We start from the raw sequence: 24993 nt of genomic DNA, 5'->3' as shown, positions 1-24993 counted from the left end.
GCACTAAATCCCCAAGTAAGATGGAGTTATTAGAAGTGCCTAGAGTATCTTTAGAAACAAAGTATGAGACATTGAACCTGACAGTACTTTATACTGTAAATGGGGATAAGTTAGTAAATTATAGAGAGGGGATAGAATTTACAAAAGAAATGCATTTATAGTTGAACATTGTTAAAATGCACGAAAGACCTAGATATAAGACCTGAAATCCTAAAACTCCTAAAGGAAGACACAGGGACAAATTTCATGGCATTGAATTTGGCAAGGACTTCTTGGATATGACACACAAACTAGAGGCAACAAAAACAAAAATAGACAAAAGGGACTTGATCAAACTTAAAAACTGTGCGGCAAAGGGAAGCAGTCAGTGAGTGGGGAAACAACCGGCAGAATAGGAGCAAATATTTGCAAACCTGTATCTGATAAGGGGTTTGTAACCACAATATAGCTGACTAGTATTTGCTGCTGTAGCTGAAGTATTTGATCTGCGTTACTACTGCTGTTAAATCACGCCTCTGTAAGAAAATCGGTCTGTAGCCTTTAGCTATCATGTTTTGGGTCTAGCCCTGATGGACATTTCTTTACCTTGGGAAATATTGGGTAAAATCCTAGTAGATTGCCTACATCTGCTAGTTTAGCAATAAAAATTTTGGAGCATTGGAACCAAAGTTAAGCTTTTCTCAAGTAGCAATTTTGAATTTGGTTCAGCAAGATACATACATAATTTTTTTTTTTTTTTTCTAACAGTCTACATGCTGCTAAGCCTCTCTGGAGCTCTGATCCTTTTCATGTTGCTAAAATCGATTTAACTGGCTTGAGTGTGGAGAAATTATCTCTTTGACAGAATGGATAACACATACTTTCTAGAAACAATCCCAGTTTCTCCTATTTGGATTATCCATTATTCAGCATACAAATGTGTTTCTACCACAATCTACCAGCTAGTATCATACCCGGCAATGTGTAAGAAAGGGGTTGCATGGCCCAGAGTAGCTCAGGAGTTAGAAAAGTCAGAGAAGGTACGATTAATTCCCTGAAACCATTGGCTTAATTTCCTAAGAGTAATTAATATAAAGATTAAGGAGTTTATCTCATGGTTAAAAACACCGATGAATGATAGTTTGTTCACACTGTTATTCTCACACTACTATGATAATAACTTTAATTTACGTATCATTTCTTCGGTGTATTTTCCTTCATGGTGTTTTCTTTCTTTAATATCTTCGTGTTTCAGATGTTCGTACCGTACCGCTGTCTGCTCAGCAGTGTGATGGCTTTGTTTTAGCCTTGGTATCTGCTGCCTGGTGCAGTGCTCCTTGAAAGCACGTGCGGCCTGCTTCATAAGAAGGAGTGTGTGTGAGAGGCAGGGCGAGGGGTCTTTTGGAGCTGCTGCCTTTTTTCTGTCCAGCATGTGATTCATAGTTTGTAGAGTAGACTTTAACTGTACCGATGACTTTTACTTCCATGTTGCCGAAAGAGATACTTGAAGACTTTTTATTTTATGCTTTTTAAAGAACCCTTTAGAAGGCAGGGGAATCAGTCCGTCTTGCACTGTATCGCCAGCCGTCAGCACAGTTCCAGGCGGCACAGGTACTCAAGAAATAGAAGGTTTTTTGAAGGGAGGGAGGAAGGAATTCAGCCAGCAACCAAACAAGGTCTTCAAGGTAGCTTTTTCAACCGGATAATGCACAGTATGGGGCTATATGCCCACCCTTTGAAATATTTTTGACTGCTTAAACCAGTGTCTGTTATTCTGTTCTTGGCATTTTACCTCTTCTTTAGAGTCTTCCCCCTCAGATTAGTGTCTCTAGCATTGCCTTCCCTCTCTGGCAGTTTTGAAGGAGCAGATTGAGAACAATAGAGTTATTGAATCAGAGGTGTACAAACAGCCTGTAGGAGAGAAATGTGCAAACATCATATACCTTTCAGTCACTCTTAATCTTTGCTTTTGAAATACTTTCCTCCCTCTTTATTTGACCGTTTCTAACTGAAATCTTTATTCTGCAGCCACAATACCAAGACAACCACCTGGTTGGATCCTCGTCTTTGTAAGAAAGCCAAAGCCCCTGAAGACTGTGAAGACGGAGGTAGAGCTTCAGAAATCTTTTATACTGTACTTACTCACTTAATCCCTTCTTATTCTTCTTGCTTAGACAGTGAGTTTTCATAAAACCTAAACAAACCATAATGTGCCTAAGCCCATAAGCAGCAGGTGGGTATCATACTCAACTGACTCTGATAATTATGTCATTGCATCTAATTTTTTTTAAAGATTTCATTTTTTTATTTATTTGACATAGAGAGAGAGATCACAAGTAGGCAGAGAGGCAGGGGGTGGGGAGGGAAGCAGGCTCCCTGCTGAGCAGAGAGGCCCGTGCAGGGCTGGATCCCAGGACCCTGAGATCATGACTGAGCCAAAGGCAGAGAGGCTCTACCCACTGAGCCACTTAGGCGCCCCCATTGCATCTAATTTTATGAAAGACTTTATTTCTCTCTGAGAATTCTTGTTAAGAGTCTTAATAAAAGTAAATTGCCCTTTTGCACATTTGTTTTAAAGACAAAGTTTTCAGTTTCTAAATCAATATTTTAATAAATTAGATACATTCTTACCCACAGGGTAGCCTCATCATGGCTATTGAATCTTCAAAAATATATTTAATTTAGTATCACTAGGATAGGTGTGTTAGTATTTATGGCTAAGCTTTCATTTAGAGCATCAGTAGAAATTCAGTGAAAGCCTCCAATATACCCCACCCTCCTATCCCTACCCACACACAGTTTTTACTGTTTAGTAGAAAAATTTCTCTAAGGATTCTTAGGTAGTAATGCTTGTCTGTCTTATGTATTATACCATTTTTAATTATACCATTTTTAATAGTATAGTCTTACACATAAATACAGACTTTACCCCAACCAAAGTTGTTTGCTACATCTTCTTGAATATAGAGTGAAGGTGAATAAAATTTGAATTCATTTTGTATCACTGATCAGAAATTATTTACCTTGGTTAAAAAATGAATGCCTGAGAATGAGTTTCAGATAGGCCTCCTATAGACTGAACTCCAATCTATTAAAAAAAATTAAACAATTTATACATTGTGTTCTACCTGATTGCAATATTAAGATTTTTTCTAGGAATAGCCAGTTGGAAAATGGAATTATTTTAAAATTGCTTGCCATGATATTTTAAAAAATGAGATACCTTGGCGGAAATCTACTGAAAGATGCAAAAGACACACTGAAAACTACAAAATATCCCTGAAAGAAATTAATGAAGATTTGAAATAATTGAGGAGATACACTGTGTTCACAGATTGAATGACACAGTACTGTTAATGATGTTCATTTTCCTCAAACTGTTATCTAGATTCAGTGCAATCCCAATCTAAATCCTCTGAGTCTGTCTTGCAGAAATTGACAAGCCAATTCTAAAATATATATAGCTCCAATTTTCCAGATAACTGTCCTTAAAAGGACAGAGGTAAAGGACAGAGGCAGCCAGATTTGAAGAGTTACTATAAAGCTCAATAACCAAGACAGTGTGGCATTGACATAAGGGTAGACAAGTAGATCACTGGAACAGAACAGAGAATCCAGAAATAGATGCACACATATGTGGTCACTTAATCTATAGCCCAGGTGCCAAACCAATTCAGTGAGAAGAGGAGGATCTTTAACAAATGGTGCTGGCAGAACGGGGTGGATATTCGTAAGGAAAAATGAACTTCAACTATACCTCACTCCATACACAGAAATTAATTTCAAATGGCTCAAAGACCTAACGATAAAAGCAAGAACCCTAAATCTTTTAGAGGAAAATTTAGGAGAATAACTTCCTAATTGCAGGATTAGCAAAGATGTCTTAGGCCACAAAAAGTATGAACCATGAAAGAAAAACTTGATAAATTGGACTTAATAAAAATTTAAAATTTTTATTCATCAAAAGACACCATTAAGAAAATGGATGGACAGAGTTGTAGGCTCTGCGATATGTATCTGACAAACGAATTATATCCTGAATCTGTAAAGAATGGTTATAACTCATTAATAAGGCAAACAACCAAATTTTTAAATGGGCAAAATTTTTAAATAGACATTTCACTAAGGAAGATCTACACATGCCCAAAAACCACTAGTATAGAAACTTAACATCATTAGTCATTGAGGAAATGCAAATTAAAACCACAGAGAGATGCCGCTTTATATCCACTAGAGTAACTATAATCAGAAAAGACAGATAATAACAAATGTTGGTGAGGACAGGAAGATATGGTACCCCTGGTGCAGTGCTGGGCAGAATATAAGATGGTACAGCTGCTTTGAAAAGCAGTTTGACAGTTTCTTAAGGGTTAAATACAAATTTACCACATCACCTAACAATTCCAGTCTTAGTCATCTACTCAGGAGGAATGAAAACATCTCCATACAAAGACTTGCCTGTAAATATTCATAGTATCACTATTCATAACAACCCCAAAGTGGAAACAGTTCACATGGCCACCAAATAATAAATGGATAAATAAAATCATCCAGTGGAATAGTATTCAGCAATAAAAAGGAATGAAATAGTTTACATATAACAAAATGAGCAAATCTCAGTGTGTTATGCCAAATGACAGACACTAGACCCAAAAGAACAACTACTATAGGATTCCATCTATGTGAAGTGTCTGGAATAGGCAGATCTATAGAGACAGAAAGAGCAGTAGTGGTTGCCCAGTGGTGAGGATGGGAACAGAGATTAAATGGCGTGAGGGAGCTTACTGGGGTGATAGAAATGTTCCAAAACTGGATTGTGGTGATGGTTGCACAACTCGGTAAATTATAAAAACTCCTTGAATTGAACACGTTTTTTTAAAACAGATTAATTTTATAATATGCAAAATATACCTCAATAAGGGGGTTTTTCAAAATGGCCAAAGAACTTGGACACTTCACCAAAGAAAACAGCAGAATAGGAAGGACCTGAAAAGGTTCTCATCATCATTAGCCATCACTACAGTGAGAGGCCATTCACACTCCCTGGAAAGGCTAGATTCAAGGATCATAGGGAAATCGTAGAGCATCTGGGAACTTTTACTCGTAGGTGGGGAGGTAAAATCATGTGAACATTGTGAAGTACTTTGGACAGTGCCCATGAGGCATTGTCTCAAGAAAAATGAAAGCCCATGTTCCCCAAAAGATTCTACCTGATCACGGCAGCCATATCCATCACTCAAACCTGGAGACATTCCAAATACCCATCAGCGGAAGAATGGATAAACAATTTTTGGTATATTCATACAATGAAATACTACTCAGGAAGAAGAAAAAACTGTTGATAACAGATAACAGATGTTGATAACCATCTCAGAAACTTGCTGAATAGAAGAAGCCAGACAGAAAAGAATGGATATTCACTTACGCATTAAAGTCTGAGAACAGGCAGACTCCATCTATGCTGATAGAAGTTGGAAAATGAGGCAGGGAATGGGGAGGTTGGTGAATTGAAATAATTCTCTGGAATGATGACTATGTCCTCCACCTTGTTTAGAATGGTGGTTAGGAAGGCACATGCAATTGTCAAAACTCATTTTTTTTTAAACTGAGCGAGCTCATAAGATCTCTGTATTTTGCTGGATGTTTATAACATACCACCTTTTCTATACGGCTTTCATCAGAAAGTTCCATATGGTGAAATCGGCCACTATAAGGGTCAACTTGAATAGATAATACCAGAGAATTTGATTTTCTGAAGTGGGTGAGTGTGGTGTTCGTCTTCTCAGGTACCTCTCTGTTGCCGCTCTTCATGCCCTTTCCTGCGCGCTGATTGTTCCGTTCGCCTCTCTTGCCTTTTCCTGTTTCCGTGGTAGGATGTGTTTATTGTCCGAGCTCTAACTATTAATCTACTCTAGCTGGCCTCCTTTTTGAATCTCTAGTATGGTCCTCTTTTGAATTCTATTTTTGTATTTCCTACTGCATTTGAGACTTTTAAATTTTTTAATTTATCTTTGTTTTAATTTTAAAACATCATTTGTATCAACTTTATCTCCGTAACCAAAAACATGTAGAGACTTTAAAAAAAAAAAAAAAAAAAGTGCCCTAGTAGCACTTCTAATACACATATTTAAAACTAAGTGACATCTTTCTCCCAGAGTCACCCCGTCTCTCTTTCTGTCATGCTCACAGTCCCCTGGGCCAGATGATCAGAGGCACATCTGCTTCTTCCTCTCCTCTTGCTCTATTCCCTATACAGTTAGAACTTATTTTTCATAATTTCATAATGATTCTACTGGGGCAAAAAAAACTAAGTTTCTCTCCTATTTTACATACAGATTGACAACGCGCTCTTTCTCATTCTGTATGTCAGATGATCGTGCACAGTACCCTGCGTGTCTTGGGGGGAAAATGGACATAGCACTATTACATTTGTCAAGGGCAGTCAGTAAGGTTTTACAGTTTACTTGTGCCCAGTTAAGAGGATATATAGACCTTGTTATTTAGTTTTTAATTCCCACACAACTGAAATGTGGCTTAAAAGGATTTCTGCAAAGATACCGCCTGTTGAAGATAATACAAATATGCAAGCCCAAACGAACAGTAAGTAAACAGCAGAGCTGGTACTTCCTATACCTCATGTTAGCTTTTTAAAAGCACATTGAGGTAAAACCATGATAATCATTCATTTCATCTTTATCTCTTTTTTTGTTTGTTTGGTGTGTGCTTTATTATGTACATAGTAGTAGTGTGGGACACATTATTTATGGATAACCATATACATCTTGAAGCACATGTTAAGTGTTTTGCTGATAAGGCTACATGATCAAAAACCTTTGGCCACATTGGCTGTGACTCTCTGGAATATAACTGTCTTACACTTCTCCCTTGTTCAAATACCTATAATGGCTCCCTACAGTCACAGAATAAAGTCTAGTTTACAGTTGAATTATATTCTATATTTCTTTTTTGAAGTATTTTCTTTCTTTTCTCCCAAGTATTTTCATGTCACAAATATGACACATTTTTGTCTTTGCCTCTGCCACGTACCCATCTTTTTAGCCAGGAACAAGCCTCACTCCCTGTGTCCGCCTGACTCAGACCTACTTCTCTTCCTAAGCTCAGTTCTAGCTAGAGTCTAATTTCTTTGTCGCCTCCTCTGTCGTTCTCTGCGGATCAGAATTAGGTGTTCTCTTCTCTGTGCTCAACAGTAGCACAGGATATATTTCTACTGGAGCATGTGTCACATTACAGAGTAACTAGATGCATATACTCTGTAAGAGTGATGATTTTGTCTTCCTTATCTACCTCTCCCTTCAGTAGAGGCTTAAATGTTTGGAAGGAGGGGAGAAGGAAAAGGGGGAAGGGAAGAAGCCACTCTGTCCCCCAGATTATTTCAGCCTCCTTGAAAATATGTTTTAATCTCTATGAAGCTCTGGGCAGAGGCCATGAATAGTGCGTCTATCTTTGGGAGTCAATAGAGAAATAAGACCCAGGAAGCAGAGGGATGGGTTAGAATGGGAGCGGGTGAGCAGACATGGCTTTCGCTCTGCACCTACATAGGCTTACTGGTGTTTTACCGCCATAGAAAGCAGCCTTCAGCTGAGTGCTGAAGTCTGGTTCTCTGGCCTCTCTGATCAGCTAAGGCCCCCTCCCCTAAGGCAGGCCTGGCACATCAGACCAGACTGCACTGTATGCGGGCAACAGTGAGGGAACTCAAGAGCCAAGCCCTGAGCCAAGCTGAGTTCATGTCTAAAAGTCTCCAGTCAGATAGGATAGACTTTCTTCCTTGGAGAAAAAAGGAAAGGGGCTCAGAGAAAGGGAACTGTGTCTCCCATTCTCTCCCCTCTGTGGAAATTTGAAAAGTTGGATGAATGTGTCCCCCTAATGCTCTTTACATTGAAGGTGACAATATGTCTTGGTTGGCCCAGAACTAACCCAGCTTATACCTTTTGTCCCAGCATCATTAATAATAGTGTCTCCTTTTACTCTCAAAAGTGAGCAGTCATTATATGGTCATCCTCATTATATCTTTCTTAAGATAGAGCAACCACAGGTGCACTTAGTATTCTAAGAATGTTCAAAACTTTTTGATAGAAGGGCTACTTTCCATCCCCACAGCTGGGTAGACCTTCCTCAGGTCACCTGTACTTACTGTGGGAACCCTGCAGTTGCGACCCCTGAGCCTATTTGACGCTCAGCCAACGTTACCACTTCTACTGTGCACTTGGTCTCCTCCTTGAATGGTGGAAATGGCCCCATAATTCCCTATTTCCCTCTACACTAAATCTGACTTACACTGGTGTTCCCCACAGTGCTTTCAGAGTAGAAGCTCGATAAGGGATAATAATAATGAAGATATTTGAAATGTAAGTTTTTGTAGTTTAAGATGTTTATTGCTTGTATTCTGCTAAACATTGAAGATCTTCTAGAAAAACCTTAGTTTCTAAAACTTGCCCTTTTCCTTCCTAGTCTTCTGATATCGAGAACCCAACTGTATCTTGATGGTGTATTCGTGGTTTAATTGATGTACATATCTATCTTCATTCAACTAAAATAGGTAGTGCTTTGGCTAAATAGTTATCCTAAAAATAAAATATCAGGAACCCATTTTATACCAGATCACCTCTTTTATGATGAAAGATTCCATTTTTACTAAAGGCTAAAAAATACTAAATGTTGATGGTATTGTGGAGCTTAGGGAATGATAAAAAAGATTTATCAACTGACTACTCCACAATGAGAAAATAATTGCAATTCATATATTTAAATAAGAAAAATATTATCTGGGCAAGAGGAAACAAAGATAAATTCATGGGCTGTAGAACCAGCCAGCTGCTTAATACTGCCAGAAATGGTTTTGGGGAGAATGCTTTGGCTTCCAGCCCAGAAAGATATGGTGTTAGGTCTTTCTTATCTCAATAGTAGATAAATACGTTCTCTTGGCCCTACTCCTCACAGTTCTCAACTGTCTTTTCCACAACCAAGCTTCGGAAAAAAAAAAAAAGGTAGGTCATCTCTTCTTAAGGACTCCACCTCCTGCTTTCCTTCCCACTATTACAATATGCTGACTTCCGCCGCCTACCTTTTCAGTGAAAGTGCTTGTCTTAAGGTCACCAGTAGCCTCCTGATTCCCAGATTTGGTGGTCTCTTTTCAGCCCTTTGGTTCTGACAGCTTTGCAGAGTGTTTATTAGTGTTGATCATGCTCCCCTTCCCTGTCTTTGACACCCTTCCCCCGACTATTCTTAACTTTCTCCATCTGCTCCTTAAATTGTGAATATTCCTGCGGTTCTATTCTCTACCTGTTCTGCTCACAATTTATCCAGGTAATTTTGTCCACTGCTGTGACTTTTTTTTTTTTTTTTAAGATTTTATTTATTTGAGAGAGCGAGCACATGAGCAGGGGTGAGGGAGGGGCAGAGGGAGAGGGAGAAACAGACTCAGGGAGCCAGGTGCTGGGCCCAATCCCAGGACCTGGATATCATGACCTGAGCTGAAGGCAGGTGCTTAACTGATTGAGCCACCCAGGCACCCCTGTTTTGGCTTTTTTTTTTTTTAAGATTTTATTTATTTATTTGACAGAGAAATAGCACAAATAAGCAGAGCAGCAGGCAGAGGGAGAAAGAGAAGCAGGCTCTCCACCAAGCAGGGAGCCCGATGTGGGGCTCGATCCCAGGATCCTGGAATCACGACCCGAGCCAAAGGCAGTTGCTTAATCAACTGAGCCATCCAGGCGCCCCATGCTGTGGCTTTTAAACACAATGTCTCTCAAATCCTTATCTTCCCACATTTCTCTTTTGAGGACCAAGTTTCAGTCTCCATGAGATTATGAGATATCTCTGCCAGGATGTTCCAGAGGCCCCTCGAACATGTTACCTTTCCGACTGAGCTCAGTCTCCTGTATGCCCGCCCTGTCTGCCTTCAACAGTGACGTCACATCCCCCCAGCTCATTGAGTCCCAGCCAGTCCCAGCCTCAACTGTCTCCTCCCTGGATCCTCTTTATTTTGTTCTCTCAGTACTGACTCTTAAATGCTTGCCATCTCTTGAGTGTCCAGTGGTGCAAAGGACAGTACCAGGGACCTTTTACATTTTATCTGTCCCCTAAATGCCTCTAAATCCAAGTGAATACCACTTTCCTATTCCCACAGCTATTCTCATGGTAGGTATTCAGTCAGTATTTGATAAGGTATCCGCTTCACACCAGAAGAGCCAGTAACCTGGGAATCGTCTTGGCTTCCTCTTCTCTTTTCTTCCTCCAGTCTTCATGGGCATCACTGAGTCCTGTTACTCTGCCTTCTGTGAACATTCTCCCGCACCTTTCCGTCTACCACTGTCTTAGTACCAGCCTTTGAGACTCCTTGTCCAGACTATTGCCCATTTTCTTATTTGTCTGTCTTTATTCTCCATGCCATCTAGTCCATCCTCTGTTACTGCTGCCCATAATCCTTCTCAAATATAAATTTAATTTTGTCTTTGTCCAGCACGATCAGTTCCATTGTCACCTAGATAAAGATCACAGTCATTAACGTGGCACTCAAGAAATGTGATTTGGTGCTTGCCTATGAGATAAGCACCTTGCATACAACCTTCACTCCAGTCCTATCAAATTATTTGTAATTACTGAAAATCCCACCCATTCTTAACCCTTCAGCGCTCTTTGACCTGTCGGAATGGCCCCCTTCTCCCCATTTCCAAATCCTCCTCCAAGACTGCTCAAACATCACCCTCTTCTAGAAGGCTTTCTTGATAGCTTACCAGGCAATTGATGTCATTCCTCAGCACACACACACCCTCAAAAGCTGGTGTTTATCTTTATTATGTAATTTATCTTTCTGCCTTTCTGCTTAGACTGTGAACTTTTTGAGGTCAAGAACTGTGTTGTGTTTCTAATTATTTTTGCCTAAGGAAGAAGAAAAGAGGAGGAAGAGAGGGAGAGGAAAAAAGGGAAGGAAGCCAGTGAATTAATTGACCCACTGGATAATGTATAAAACTGCTGAGTGTTTTAGTGTTACTTTTATTAACTTTATTTTGAATGGGTAAATAATAACCGCTTCTTTATCTGCATTAATCTGCCCTACAGAAAACTGGCTAAGGCTCTCAGTGGTGAGGAATTAAAGCCATAACTAAAAGTAACCCAGAGAATAAATTACCATTTTATTTACTGTCCTAAAAAAGGATGTGCTTTTTCTGTTAGTTGCTAATTAAAATGCTGAATCAACTTCTAGATTAATGCTGAAATATATTTATGTTGATCTTTTATCCTTTTTAAGTATTAATACATTCTTTTTAGTGAGTTTTTTAGATATCACATGGTTTCTACAGTTCTTGCAGCTCTCTAGACTTTTCTAAAAACAAAGCATAAATCTAGTTGTGGTGCCGTAATAGGGCCCAGCCTCACTCAGCACCACTCAGTTCCCGAGGTATTTCAAGAAACTCCCTATTAAAGAAAAAAATCTCTTTCATGGAGGATGCTTAATGGTAATGCTTTGGTAGTATTATTAAAGAACATATTTTACACATGCAATCTAACAAATACTTTTCTCCCCATAACAGTTACCTGGTCACAAATTATTATCCTTACTTAATTGGCAATTCTTTGCTTCACAGCTGTGGAGGATCAAAGTGAGCTGAAAAATGCCTCAGTTCTTCTCAGCTGTTTTATTCTGTTTTCACATAGCCATTTTCAACTATTCCCTTCTTTTCTACCTCAGACATTTCAGCCCGGTCCTTCAAAGGAAAACCACAAAAACTCACCAAGCTTCAAAACCACCAATCATACACACACACACACAGAGAGAGAGAGATAGAGAGAGAGGCAGAGAAATATGATGGAAAAAAGGGGTGAAGGTGATTCAGAGCTTTCATCAAGGGGCTAGTCTTTTATTCTCTGCCTTTATTCTGAATGTGAAGTAACTTTATTAGCACATAACAGTTCGTATATCTTGTCAGCTACATTACAGTGAAATTTTTACCTAGAAAGTCAGTGCATCAAAACTACACTAAGTGGGAGAAAATTAATAAAGCTTTGAATATATTCTAAGCCTACTTGTTGTCTAGTATACATTGTGTGTGTGTGTGTGTGTGTGTGTGTGATCCTAGCAGGAAAACACTTGAGAAGAAATTGAACATAAAAGTATGGATCATTATAGCGTGTAACTGTGGGTTTTTTTTTTAAAAAAAAGAAAACAACTCCTTTTTGCTTGGCTCCTATGTATAAATTGTTAGCACTAAAACCACCTGCTAGGAACATTCCTGCCAAGTGAATCCATGTCTTACTAATAAAATGATTCTTCAGAAGCCTTAACTTGGAAAACAGTGGGAAAGAAAAGAGGGTTCTTTCTTGACAGGGTCAGTTTCTTTTGTAGAGACCAGATTTTTTTTTCTTTTTTAAGCTATCAGATATTCACCTACTGTCAGTTTTTCTAGGTCTATTTCATTGGTCAGTTACCTGGAATGAATAATATATAACAATCCCATGTGGGCGCCTGGGTGGCTCAGTGGGTTAAGCCACTGCCTTCGGCTCAGGTCATAATCTCAGGGTCCTGGGATCGAGTCCCACATCGGGCTCTCTGCTCAGCAGGGGCCTGCTTCCCTTCCTCTCTCTCTGCCTGCCTCTCTGCCTACTTGTGATCTCTCTCTGTCAAGTAAATAAATAAAATTCTTAAAAAAAAAAAATCCTATGTAAGATAGTTCTTTGTTACCAGACACAAATATAGATTCTACAAAGGGACTGTGGTCATTATTTCACATTTTCCTTCAAAAGTTCAAGTTAATGCAAGGGAAAGTGGGTATTTTCTTAGATGTAAAGGAAATCTCAATTGCTCATCTGAAAGGAAAAAAATCCAAGGCTGGACTTTTTTTTAGGGGGAGAGTGGGGCAGAATAACAGACAAAATTGACAAGTCTTACGTATAATGGTGAAGAACGGAACAAGCAGCTGCTGCTTGTACTGAACCAGAGGGCCAGTGTATCTTGCACTGACATTATCAAGCTGTTTAAATGAAGGATCTACACCAGCCGATTTTTTAAATAATTAACGTTTTATGGCTTCTGATTCAGGTAAACACGTTTGAGTTGAAGGTCATCTTTTGTTCTGGGCTCCTAATTACCTGCTGAGACACTCGCTAGCTCCTGAAGAAGCCAGTCAGACCCAAGCCCTGTTTGTTTTTTGAAAGCAAATCCTCAGCTTTTGGCCGGTCTCCCAAATATGAGTGGCATGAACTAAAAGACACTTAAATTCACTCATAGTGAATTCTTCTCTGTTGGTTTCGAATCTGGCTTTTTACTCCCTTATTTTTCCCCCCAGAACTTCCTTATGGCTGGGAGAAGATAGAAGACCCACAGTACGGGACATACTACGTCGAGTAAGTTTGTTACCTCAGTTCAAACTCTCCCAAACGTCTTCCCTTCGCTGTACAGCTTTAGGGGATCACCCGAATACAACACTTTATGTCTCAGCAACCCAGCTTCTGAGGCGTTCCATGAGGGGAGTTAGAAGTAGGGACAGGAGCATTTACTTCAGTGGTTCTGGGCTCCCCAGAACTTGGCTTTGAAGTAAACAGAGCAAGAGGGACGTGGCCACGCTGATGAGTAGCTGGGAGTGTTACCATTACAACCACGGCATCTGAAGAGGAAAGTAGCATATAGAAGACTGTGAAATGGAGGCATGGACTAGATGAAATGTTAGGGTCACTTCCAGCCCCACAGCTATTTGGTCGTGAAGGCGGCAAAAGCACTGTAAGGGCAGTGAGCCGTAATGATCCAAAGTTTTGGAGTACTGGATTAGAAATGCTCTGTCTTCCAGGGAGTTAATCAAGAAACACTTCAGGGGGAAGAGGTTGTTTCTTACACAGCTGCTACGGTTAAATTTAAACTTAAGTGTGTGTCGGAGCGGAGCACAGAACACCTGCCTATGTTAGAGAAGTCAGGGTGTTCTCAGCGTCCTCAGATTCTTCTTTCCCTCTTTTCATGTATGCAATTGCGACATTGTTATGATGAGCGATTGCTTCCTTTCCAAATGCTATGGGTAAAATTTTGACCTCAGGCAGATAACTGCCTCAGAAATGTTGCTGCCACGTACCCAGAAACTAGGAGTCTGAACCTACTGCCGAGGTAGTGAAGGCCAAATATCATTACCTGAGAAAGTAACCAAATGGGAATCTTCTAGATCTAGGATTGCTTATTAATTTTTCATCACTTCTTGGTGTAAACAAATGTCATTTCCTAGTATTTATCCCTGTAGTATCTCTGATTCCTGTCCTGACCCTAGTCTTTTTACTTTAACAAAGTATAGTTGGCACACAATGTCACCTTTATTTCAAGGGTACACCTTGTCTTTATGAGAATGTGTAGATTGTTCTTGGAGTCCCTGAGGCTAGATTTTTGGAATGATTTCTTAAAATCGAACGTGTACCCTAAGAACAGTTCAGTTTGGCTCTTCAGTATATAAATCCACAGGGTCAACACTTTGGTTCCTTTGGAAGGCTGTGCCTTCTTAGTTTCATGGTGGTGTTTAGTATCTTGTTGATATTGTCATGTGAAAAGTAGACAGCAGCTCTTTTACTGTGGTGGTTTTTTCTAAAGCATATTTAGTTAAAATAAAACAACCGTTTCTCAGTCAAAGGACTATTGGAAGGCCTACTGGAAAGGTTTTGTGGGTCCCCCCCCCCCAGCTGTTTAGCCTATTTAAATTTGGCTTCAATAAACTATTAATTACCATTGACACTGCTGCACATTTCTGCAATAATGATTCTCACTCTCTTATTGTCTGTGCCAAGTAAATTTGAATACATGGTCAAGAGGTGAAAGTCATTTGCCTCTTACAAAATCTTGGGCTAAACGATCTGATTCTCATTAAGCAAAGATACCATATTGAAGCAACTTTCGGGTGAATCCTGAAGTGACCCACTCCCAGTTGTCACAGAGCGTGTGTAAGATCGCCTGAATGAGAGGCAACAGCAGTGGCGACATGATTTTGTCTGATTGTTCCCAGAACAGGCTCATTTTGCAGGAGGGTAATTTATTAGATTAAGAAAGAGCAGGCTGTACTCAAGATGCACATTAGCAGGGAGTCAGCTGAGCTACAGAGTGTGGCTTGATTCCCAGATTAGTCAGGTTTTGAATCCCGACCATAGTAATCTGCAGTGAGTTTACTGATGGAGATAAAAAGCTGTTACTTGAATGGCTACTCTTTGGCGCTCTCACTTTGTCAAACCAGATGGCACAGTGATTGCTTTTGGCAGAGCCTTGTAGTAGTAACACCAACTGCAATGGCACTTTTTCTTTGCAAGTATTTATTTTCGGGGATGAGATTCTGAAATGGATTAATTTATTTTTGAAAAAAGAATTGTTCCAAAAATTTAATGGCAGGCCTTCTATAAGAATGCATACGTATTTAGAAATGTGGTCTTCCTGTATTGCATTGAATGTCTTGACGCACTTGGGTTTCAAAGTCAAAATATACCTCTGCTCACATATCTCAAAATCATCATGATAGAATAAGGGTCTTGTTTGTGGAGATGAATTTTTGAAATCCACCTATGATACACAAAATATTAATGCAGATGACATTCCAAGTTATATGCCCTTGATTTAGTCATGCTTCTTTGCTACCCTTGTTTAAACAAGTTTTCTCTGTAATCTGTGAGGTACGCCTGTCTTACTTCCCATAGCTAGTTATATGGAAAACAAAATCTCTTACATCTAAACAATATTGTGAGTATAAGTAACTAAATGAAAAGGAGAGTGTTTTAACTTTTATGTTTTGTTTTGTTATTTGGGTAGCATTTTAATCCAAGTAGTTTAAGGTGACAGATGCAATTACTCCCTGCACTAAAATCTTACAGTCTTTTGTCAAAGAGTTTTCAGGGAAGGGATTACTCACTTGCATACTTCTACTCTCCTCTCCCACACAGTACAATAGAGTATAAATACAAATTACTACTTTTTATGTTTTAATGCCTAGGTGGCAAAATGAGTCATTCCAACTGATGACGTTAAAGAGAGCCAGGATTTATGCTAAACAGGTTTATTCTTTGCTGAGTGTCAGTTTCTGGTGTTTTTATTTTTTTCTTTCAAGAACATGTAAAATATCGGTACCTAATAAATAATTGGTTCCTAACTTAATACCAAAGATCTCCATTCCCCCCGCCCCAGGGCTTATCAGTTAACTCAATGATAAGGGCCTCACCTTGGTAGGAAGCAGAAGCATACTTGAGAGTTCGCGAAATCACACCCAAAGAATTTCGAATGGAACTTGCCATGTTTAGAACTCTGAAACAACTACATCTGTTGCAGAGTTAATAATGCACCAGAAGCCTAAATGACATAGAGAAAACCAGCACACCTTGCCCTGGTGGGTCCTTGCTACCCTCCTCCATCACCGCCATTAATGTTCACAGATGGCAAAGTAATTATCCAACTTGTCGGACCATTTGTAGGCAAATTTTGTAATATTCACCCTATCTAAAGGCAGTCATAATCTGAGATTCTCATGATTTGATATTTAATTGTTGGTATTTGCTAATGTTACTTCTCATTAAAGTGGATTCTACGGGAAAATGCTGTCATTAGGCTGAAATACATTTGTACCATGGAAGTACTAGACTGTGATTCCCATTGCTTCTGAATCGGAACTTGTTTAAATAACTTGTGTGCAGTAATTGCATTCTTAACCAATATCCCACTGACTGGTTTGCCAGACTGACCAGTGCTCTGCCCACCTTCCCCCCGAAACGTACTGTTACTACCCGTCACGCATTGACCATTGTTAGCCATTTGCTCACCCTTGGTGTCCCCAGGCCGTTCTGCTTTCCCTCACAGACTTGTGTGCTTTCCAAAGCAGTTGTGAACATTCCCAAACCAGAAATACCAGCTAAATTTCTATTGTGATTACGTCATTATTTTAATCATTATATAATTATGAAAAAAGTTAAGTGTAGAAGAGTTGTTCTGTGATAGAAATTGATAAAAGCAAATCTCTTTCTTAGTTATAGCGCTAAATTGATGTGGGTCAGTCAGTTGGAAAAATAATAGTAAAATTCAAGAAAGCTTCTGTACTCAAATTTTTCCAAAAGCATCTTCACAGCTACTTCATTTGAAAGAAACTTGAATTAAAATCCTCCTACCTTTAACTGCCTTTTAGAAAGTGAACTGATCCATTACCGACTGTTCTGGTTGCATTAGATGTGAGGGCGTCTCCTACAGCTTTGAAAACTATTATTGGCTCTGTTGGGCACCTCGATGCAGAAGCTATAGTGAATGCTTCAGCAGCTTTCACTTTTAGGCATTTTCCATGGGTCTTTCTTTCGTTGCCAAAAGCCCTTCCGCTACCATCTTTCAGCTTCTCTGAGTTTCACAGTCTAGAGATACTTGTTTGCCTCTTCACCTATGGGGATGAAATGGTCTAACAGCCTACTTAAAAATAACATAACTCTTTCATTTTAAACTGGAATTCTTGTTTGTCTACTTTTACAGTCACCTTAACCAGAAAACCCAGTTTGAAAATCCAGTGGAAGAAGCCAAGAGGAAAAAGCAGTTAGGACAGGCCGATACTGGATCTTCAAAACCAGGTAGAGTGTTTTCCTGTCTTTTCTTCTAAGAGTGCCTTTGAAATTTATGTGCTGAATTAATGAAAATAATCTGGAACCTTTTATTGTTGAAGAGTTGAGGTGCAACAGAGAATATCTGATTTTTGTCACTGTGAAGATAGGAATAATCTTAATAAAACATCTAAACTTTTTGAGAACACTGGGATTTTCCCAGGTTGCTTAGATGGGAAGTGTGAAATAGTTGGCAAAAGGTATTGAATAGTTTTGTTATGGGCTTGAGGTTGTGGTACAAAGACTGCATTGTTTCCCAGTGTTTCAGGCCGGGACAGTCTGAGATCTCTAATCCATTCTGTGTTTCTCCCAAGTTAATGCTTAGGTCTGATGTGTGGGACCATCCAGGATTCTTTATTAACTTATACGAATGAATCCATCATAGTATTTGCCTGTATCGTTGATTCCCAGCGTGGGATGGCAGGGCATCAGTCATTCAGTATCATTTGGGGAATATTTTTAAAATACATAGATCCTAACATTTTTATGAGCCTAGCCACGTGTATTTTGAAAAAGCTGCCTGAGAATGTCTTACGTTCCACTCATCCCCCCTCATCTCTCCCCCCTCCTCTATCTGTCCTAATAACCGGCGTTCTGTCTGTGCGGTCATACTGTACAAATCAAGTAGACTTCTCTTCTGTTGTCCACAAAAGAGGCACTTGTTTCTTACAACTACTCTTTAGAAACATAGTCCTGTCCCTTAGGTTTTGCATTTGATTTAGCAAGCATTTTTATTTAACAAATATTTCTGAGCACCTACTATGTGCCTGGTGCTCTGCCAATCACACAGTATTCAAAAACAATTAGGAGTAAGACGGGTCTTGCCCTCAAGAGTTCACAGGCTGATGCAGGAAATTAATGGTTATAGATGGTGTTCGGTGCCATCCTCGGAGAGTAGTTAAGTGTGTGGAGAGTGGAGCAGATGTGAATCCCAAATATGTAACCTTGGATGAATTCCCTAAACTCTTTGTGCTTCTTTTTCTTCATCAATGAAATAGGAATGAAAAGAGTATTTACCGTGTAAGGCGGTTCTGAGCATGCAAATTAATATATAGAAAGTGCTTACAATGCTATCTGGCAAAATGGTGGGCAATAAATACTAGGTCTCATTGTTATTAATAGAGATGTACATGTTGTATTAATAGAAACTTATTAATAGGTGGCGTGAAGGAGGGAGTGCTCACTTCTCCTTTGGTGAAGAAAGTCAAGGACACAGGAACTTTCAAAGCAGAGGACACATTAAGAATGGATCTTGAAGTATCCAGAAAAGTTAAATCAGACCGTTGATAATTTTAAAGGAACAAGAAGGCCTGCCAGGTAGAAGGAACAGAATATATAAAGCCACAGACGCATGAAATGGTGGTCCAGGGGCCAGAGGACAGAGAGAAATGGTTAGAAAAAGTAAAAAAAGATGAGGTTGTAGGGAGAGGCAACCACGAGAAGGAATGAGTCTCAAAAAGAAGTTGAGTGTTTGTGTCCCATGTTGCTGAATAGTCCAGAAAGGCAAAAATTGAAACGCATACACTGAGGTCAACACCGTGGAGGTGATTTGTCACTCTAGCAAAAGCAAGTGGACAGGAAGTAAAAATGCAGTAGAATGAAGAAGGAATGGTGAGTGACAAAGCAGAGATGGGGTGCAGTTACTTGTTTTGATAGCCTTGATTCAGAGAGGCTAGACAGAGGACACTAAGTTGAGAGAGAAATGAATCCCCACTACACGTATGGAAACTGAGACTTCAGTGAAGAGAAGCCTTTTGCTTAGAATCATAGTGAGTATCAAGCCAGAATTTGCACTTAGTTTTATTGAGTTTTAAATTCAGAGTTCTTTGCATTAAAACATACAGTTCCTGAATGCCCATGTCTTCATGGCCATGTATCAAGGGCGATCTCTCCCTCACTGAACTCTAAGCTCCTCAAGGGCAGGGAGCACGGGTGTGAGTGTGGATGTGTTAATAATCTGGGTAACCAGACACTCTCATGAGCTGGGCATCAAAAGGAGAATAATAACTTAGGCTTTGTCTTTCAAGAGCTCGTGATATAGGTAGGGGAAGAGATAGTATAATAGCAGACATAACAAAGGAGAGACTTGGAACAGAGGGGAGAGAAATTAAATCTGACTATGGAGAGGGCAAGAAAAACTTCCTAGAAATGGTAGAAGTTATGCTAGTTCTTGAAGAATGATGGCTACCATTTATTGAGCTACTGGGTCAGCTATGCAGTTGGATGCTCTGTATACATCATCTCAGCTAAGACTCAAAATATCTCTGCGAGGTTAATATTATGGTCCCCATTCAGATGCCTTGATAGCATCAGGTTACTGTTGTTGGATGCATCCATTCCAATGATACGCTTGCCACAAGGACAGAAGTACCCAATTTCTGAGCCAGGATGCATGTGTTTGTGCTCCTGTACGTTTATTGAGCACTTACTATTTGTCAGGCCCTGTTGCCTGTGCTATTGAAGCTTGGCCTAGTTTAATCCCTATACCAATCCCATGAATGAGGTGTACTACTACTCCTATTTTATAGATGAAGCAACTGAGACTTTACAATGTCAAATAATAAAAATAAAAATAAATAAAAATAAGAGGTCAAATAACATTCCAAGATCACTCAACTAAACCCCACGGTTTGGACTTAAAATCAGGTATTTTAGAATCAAACACCGTTCCTTTGTGCTTTTCTTATTCTCTGTGTTTAATTCTGACAAGACCTAATTCTGACCAACTTGTCATTAGCTTTGGCTGTTTTATTCATAGTTTCAAAATTAGGTATTAGCTAGAGCTGCCTTCTCCCCCTTCTAATGTTTGCACATCTGAATCTCATGTGTCCTATGCTGATTTTCTAGTTTTGCCCATAGGAGGCAAATGTTATTCTTATTCCAATGTTCACGAGGACTAGAGCATGACATAGCTCACCAGAAGTATCACAATATTTGAAGTATCATAGTTAAAAGTGAGAAAGGTACATTTCATTAGATCTTGTCCTCAATTGCTTGTGTACACAGTCATTAAGCAGATGATCTGGTCCACAACCTGGGAGGCAACCCCCAGTGGGCAGTCCTAATCAGCTTACACGACTGAATAGGCTTTGAATGTGTTGAATAATTTTTTTTAAGCAATATTTCGTTCAGAGACAGATGGCTACTTGGAATGTCAGAGACTGAACAAGAGCTCAGCTCAGCTCAGCAGTGCACGGAGAGATGACCAGGAACAGGCTTGCTGGCCAAGCTCGGAGAGGCCTCCCAAAATAGTGTCTACAGTGGTCAGTGCACTGCCCTCTGGAGTCTAGTTCCCCACTTTGAGAAGCCCAAAATAGTGGATTTTCCTTCTTTCTTTCTTTCTTTCTTTCTTTCTTTCTTCTTGCCTTTCTTTATTTTATTTATTTGTTTTGTGTCAAGTACTTTTATTTAGAAGAGATCAGTAGAACTGGGAGAAGTTTTCTTTTTCTTGTACCAAAGGCCACCTTTATTTAGTCTTCTTTTTAAAGCAGTCTAGTTTAAAAACGAGAGGTCGAGAGAGAAGAACAGGAAACCTTCCACAGACAGACACACACACACACAGATGGGGTGGGGACCATGTCAGTAGACCTACTCCCACCACAAGCCTACTTTTGTCAGTATCTTCAGGACACCCCTACCTCTGGAGGGAACCGTTTACACTGCCCAGTCCCTGTCGCCATATGGGGCAGCTCCAAAGATGACTCTTTTCTGATTGGTAACAGGCTTTAAGGTGTACCTCTTAAAACCCTTTGCTAAGGGCACCTGGGTGGTTCAGTCATTAAGCATCTGCCTTTGGCTCAGGTCATGATCCCAGGGTCCTGGGATCGAATCCTACATTGGGCTCCCTACTGAGCAGGAAGGAGGCTTGCCTCTGCTGCTCCTCCTGCTTGAGCTCTCTCTCTCTCTGACAAATAGATAAAATCTTTAAAACAAAACAAAACAAAAAAAACCTTTGCTAAGAGGGGCAGTAGCAGCTATCCACAAATAACTCTGGGCTCAATACAGTGCTGAGTGTGAGCTCTGTATGAAACAGGTCATCTGTGTTGATTGAAGTCCTTAGGGAAATGAGCACCCAAACCACAGCAGGATACCACTCATGCTCACTAGAGTAGCTGGAACCAGAAAGCACACAGTAACCAGTGTCGGAACCCTCATAGATGCCAGTAGAAATAGAAAATGGTGCAGCCTCTTTGGAAAAGTGTGGCAGTTTTTCAAAACGTTATACGTAGTTACTCTTAAGTTTATGGCAACTGCTGCCCTTCCAGTCCTAGTATATACAGAAGAGGCATGACAGTGTATGTGCACACAAAGCCTTGTACGTGAATGGTCATAACAGCATCACTCCTAATGGCCAGAAAGTGGAAACAACCCAGCTGTCAATCTACTGAGAAACAGATAAGTAAAACGGGATATATCCCTACAGTGAAATATTACTTGGAAGTATAAAGGAATAAAGTCCTCATACATGCTAAAACCCAGATGAACCTCAAAAACATGATACTCAGTGAAAGAAATCATTCAAAAGATCATATAGTCCATGACTCCATTTATATGAAATGTCCAAATTGGGCAGAGGTGAAGACAAAAATCAATTCAGTGATTGCCTAACACTAGGGTGTGTGAATGCAGGTGAGAGAGACCTGGGGAGTGGCTGCTAACCCGCATGGGTTCCTAAAATTAGGTGATGATTGCACAGTGTTGACTGGCACACTTTAAGTGGCTCAATTATCATATGTGATTATATCTCAATAAAACTATTAAATATTTGGCAACAAATGTTAGGCCATCTTTTTAGAAGTTAATTTAAACAATGCTTTGTAAGTTATTAATTGCACAATTAGATCTTTTCACGGTTCTCAAAAGTGCCCAAATGCAGCCAGAGAGGAGAGGAGGGGAAGGAGAAGGAGCTGTATAAATTCATTATTTGCCAATACGGATCAGTTTCAGTTTTAGGATCATCTGAGGAAACCTCCAAAAATGGGCTTTTCAATGGAGCTGTTTGTTTTCTTCCCAGAGTATTCACTAAACATGAGTAAAAGGGAAAGAAAGGTGAAGCTATTTACTGATAGTTTAGGAATTCATGCCTTCATCAGATACAAACTGAAGGCTGCAGGAAGCCCGAGTTGTGAATTATAAAAAGTTCTCAGTGTATCTCAGTATATTCTTTTTCATAAGTGTGTAGCCTTCATCCTCCCAGAATAGTGTTTTCTCAGTAGAGCTCAGTAGATGTTTATTTAAATGAAATGTACCGCTGAATGGTGTCTAAGACTCTCAGGAATTTAATAATAAAAGGTTATCCCGCAGGTGCATATTTTGACTTCATATGAAGGACTCTTTGGGTTGAGAAAAAGTATGAATAAACAAAGCAATGAGGGGTTGATAAAGTACATGCTTTTACCTTTCAGATAACATAGAGAAGTCCTGTAAGAGATGCCTGGAGTCACTGGCTAAGGTTTTTTGTTTTTGGCTTTTTTGGGTTTTTTTTTAGTAGTTTATGAAGTTGAATTCGGTTTCATAACATTAGATTCTTTCTAATGTGCATCCCTTTATGGTTTTTTATATTTAAGTTACATAGACTCTCTTAAAGTTGACTCTGAGGGCCATGCTCATTGTTTTTATTTTTGTTCTCAAACCCATTTCTCGTTTTGGTGCAGACATGGAAAAATCCCACTTTACTCGAGATCCATCCCAGCTGAAAGGCATCCTTATCCGAGCATCGCTGAAGAAAAGCACAATGGGTTTTGGCTTTACCATTATTGGTGGAGACAGGCCGGATGAGTTCCTGCAAGTAAAAAATGTGCTGAAAGATGGTCCTGCAGCTCAGGATGGGAAAATTGCACCAGGTAAGGAATTTCTCAGGATGGTTTGAAGAGCAGTGGTAGTATAGTAAGAACTATGGAGGTTTCATTTACAGATATTCTTACAAAACTGACATACGATAAATATGTATTTACATATTTGATAACTATATATGCATATATTGTACATACCATTTATATACATGGAGAACTAGATTATACAGCTGGGGAGGGAGAGTCCTCCCTATTTTAGAGGATAAAATAGTTTATCCTCGAAATTCAGTGCATACTCGTTTTGAGGGAGGGACATTTTTTGTAAAGCAAGTGTACATCTAGAGAAAGCATATTAAGGGTATTGATTTTTTTGAGTAATTTGTATCATCTCGAGATAACTTCTCCAGTGTGCTAAGATAAAGTCTGATTAAGCATCTCAGAGAACTGTTTGGCTGTTTTTCTTCGATGATGTAGGGTACTTTGGGAGCTATCTAACATGTACCTATAATCTTTCCTGAAAAATGACCCACTGTGATGTTTATAGTGATGGGGAACAAATGATGTCCCATGATTTTTTCCCCAGTTTTGTTTTGTTTGATTTGGTTTGGTTTTTGCTTCCTTAGTCTTACTGGTTGTTAGTAAAATTAAACTCTGATGTTAAGAGTTGTCAACATGAAATTACTGTTTGCACAGAGCCATATAAATTTGTCTTTTATATAGTTTTCCCAAAGTCTTTACTTGCTAATTATTAGATATTTTTATATGGCTGACAGTTTTTATGGCTGAGGGGGTAAGAGGAAGTTCAAGAATGGTTACAGTTACGAGGGAGGCTTAAGCACTCTTTCCCAGAAGGATGTTACTCTGCCTCTAAGGTCCCTTCTTAGACTGTTTGCTAAAGCAAATGTGTCCCTGCTTTTGAACAATTCAGTTGCCATAGTATTTTTGATGGCACATACCAACTTATTTTCATTTAGGATAGGCATCTCTCATATTTTGCTTTCCTCCCATTTAAGACTTAAAACTGGAAGCTAAAAGCAAGAGACTTAAGACTTAAAACAAGAAAAGTTAAAATAATCAGAAGTTACAAGAAAAATGATTTGTGCTCTTATGACTTCATGAGATTAACAAACTAGAGAGTAAAATCACTAGTCAACATTTTTAAGCTCTCAGTTTTGCCCTTTTTTTTTCTTTTAACATTTTGTCCACAAAACACCTTTGGTAGCATTTGGATGTGTTGTCAGGGTTTCATAATAGAGATGCAGATTTGTCTAAAACTGATGTCTAATTTGTATAGCAATACAGTACTTCCATGGAAATTCTGGAAACTTACCAGGGAAGGGAAAGTCCAAACTTTGTTTCTTATTAGTCTGATCTCTGTGTCGTCTTACATTATGAAACACATTTCTGCACACTTTAACGTTTGTTTTAAATACCATTTATGTTGATTTTTTTTGAGCCTACATGCAATCAGAACAAATTAAAGCACCTGTATTTGGCAATAACCTTTTAAATAATCATATTCAAATAAAAGCAGCAAATGGATGAGACATTAGAGGGCAGGTTTTTAAAGTTAAGACTGCATTAAAAAAAAAAATTCACCACTGATGAATGTCATAGAGTAATG

General features: G+C 39.3%; 1 protein-coding gene across 3 annotated transcripts in view; it reads left to right on the top strand.

Moving 5' to 3' along the window:
• Positions 1–24993, top strand: part of MAGI3 (membrane associated guanylate kinase, WW and PDZ domain containing 3) — a 231521-nt gene that overhangs the window by 170559 nt on the left and 35969 nt on the right. For all 3 annotated transcript variants that reach the window (XM_082685037.1, XM_082685036.1, XM_082685038.1), the window contains exons 6-9: positions 2008–2087; positions 13284–13341; positions 17453–17547; positions 23232–23420. In XM_082685037.1, the coding sequence (XP_082541163.1) occupies positions 2008–2087; positions 13284–13341; positions 17453–17547; positions 23232–23420 (422 nt within the window). The remainder of the gene's footprint in view (positions 1–2007; positions 2088–13283; positions 13342–17452; positions 17548–23231; positions 23421–24993) is intronic.

Source organism: Mustela nivalis, assembly GCF_964662115.1.
Source record: "Mustela nivalis genome assembly, chromosome: 10".
Classification (NCBI taxonomy): Eukaryota; Metazoa; Chordata; class Mammalia; order Carnivora; family Mustelidae; genus Mustela; species Mustela nivalis.
Note: the sequence above shows the minus strand (reverse complement) of the source record. Positions and strands in the feature narration are given on the sequence as shown.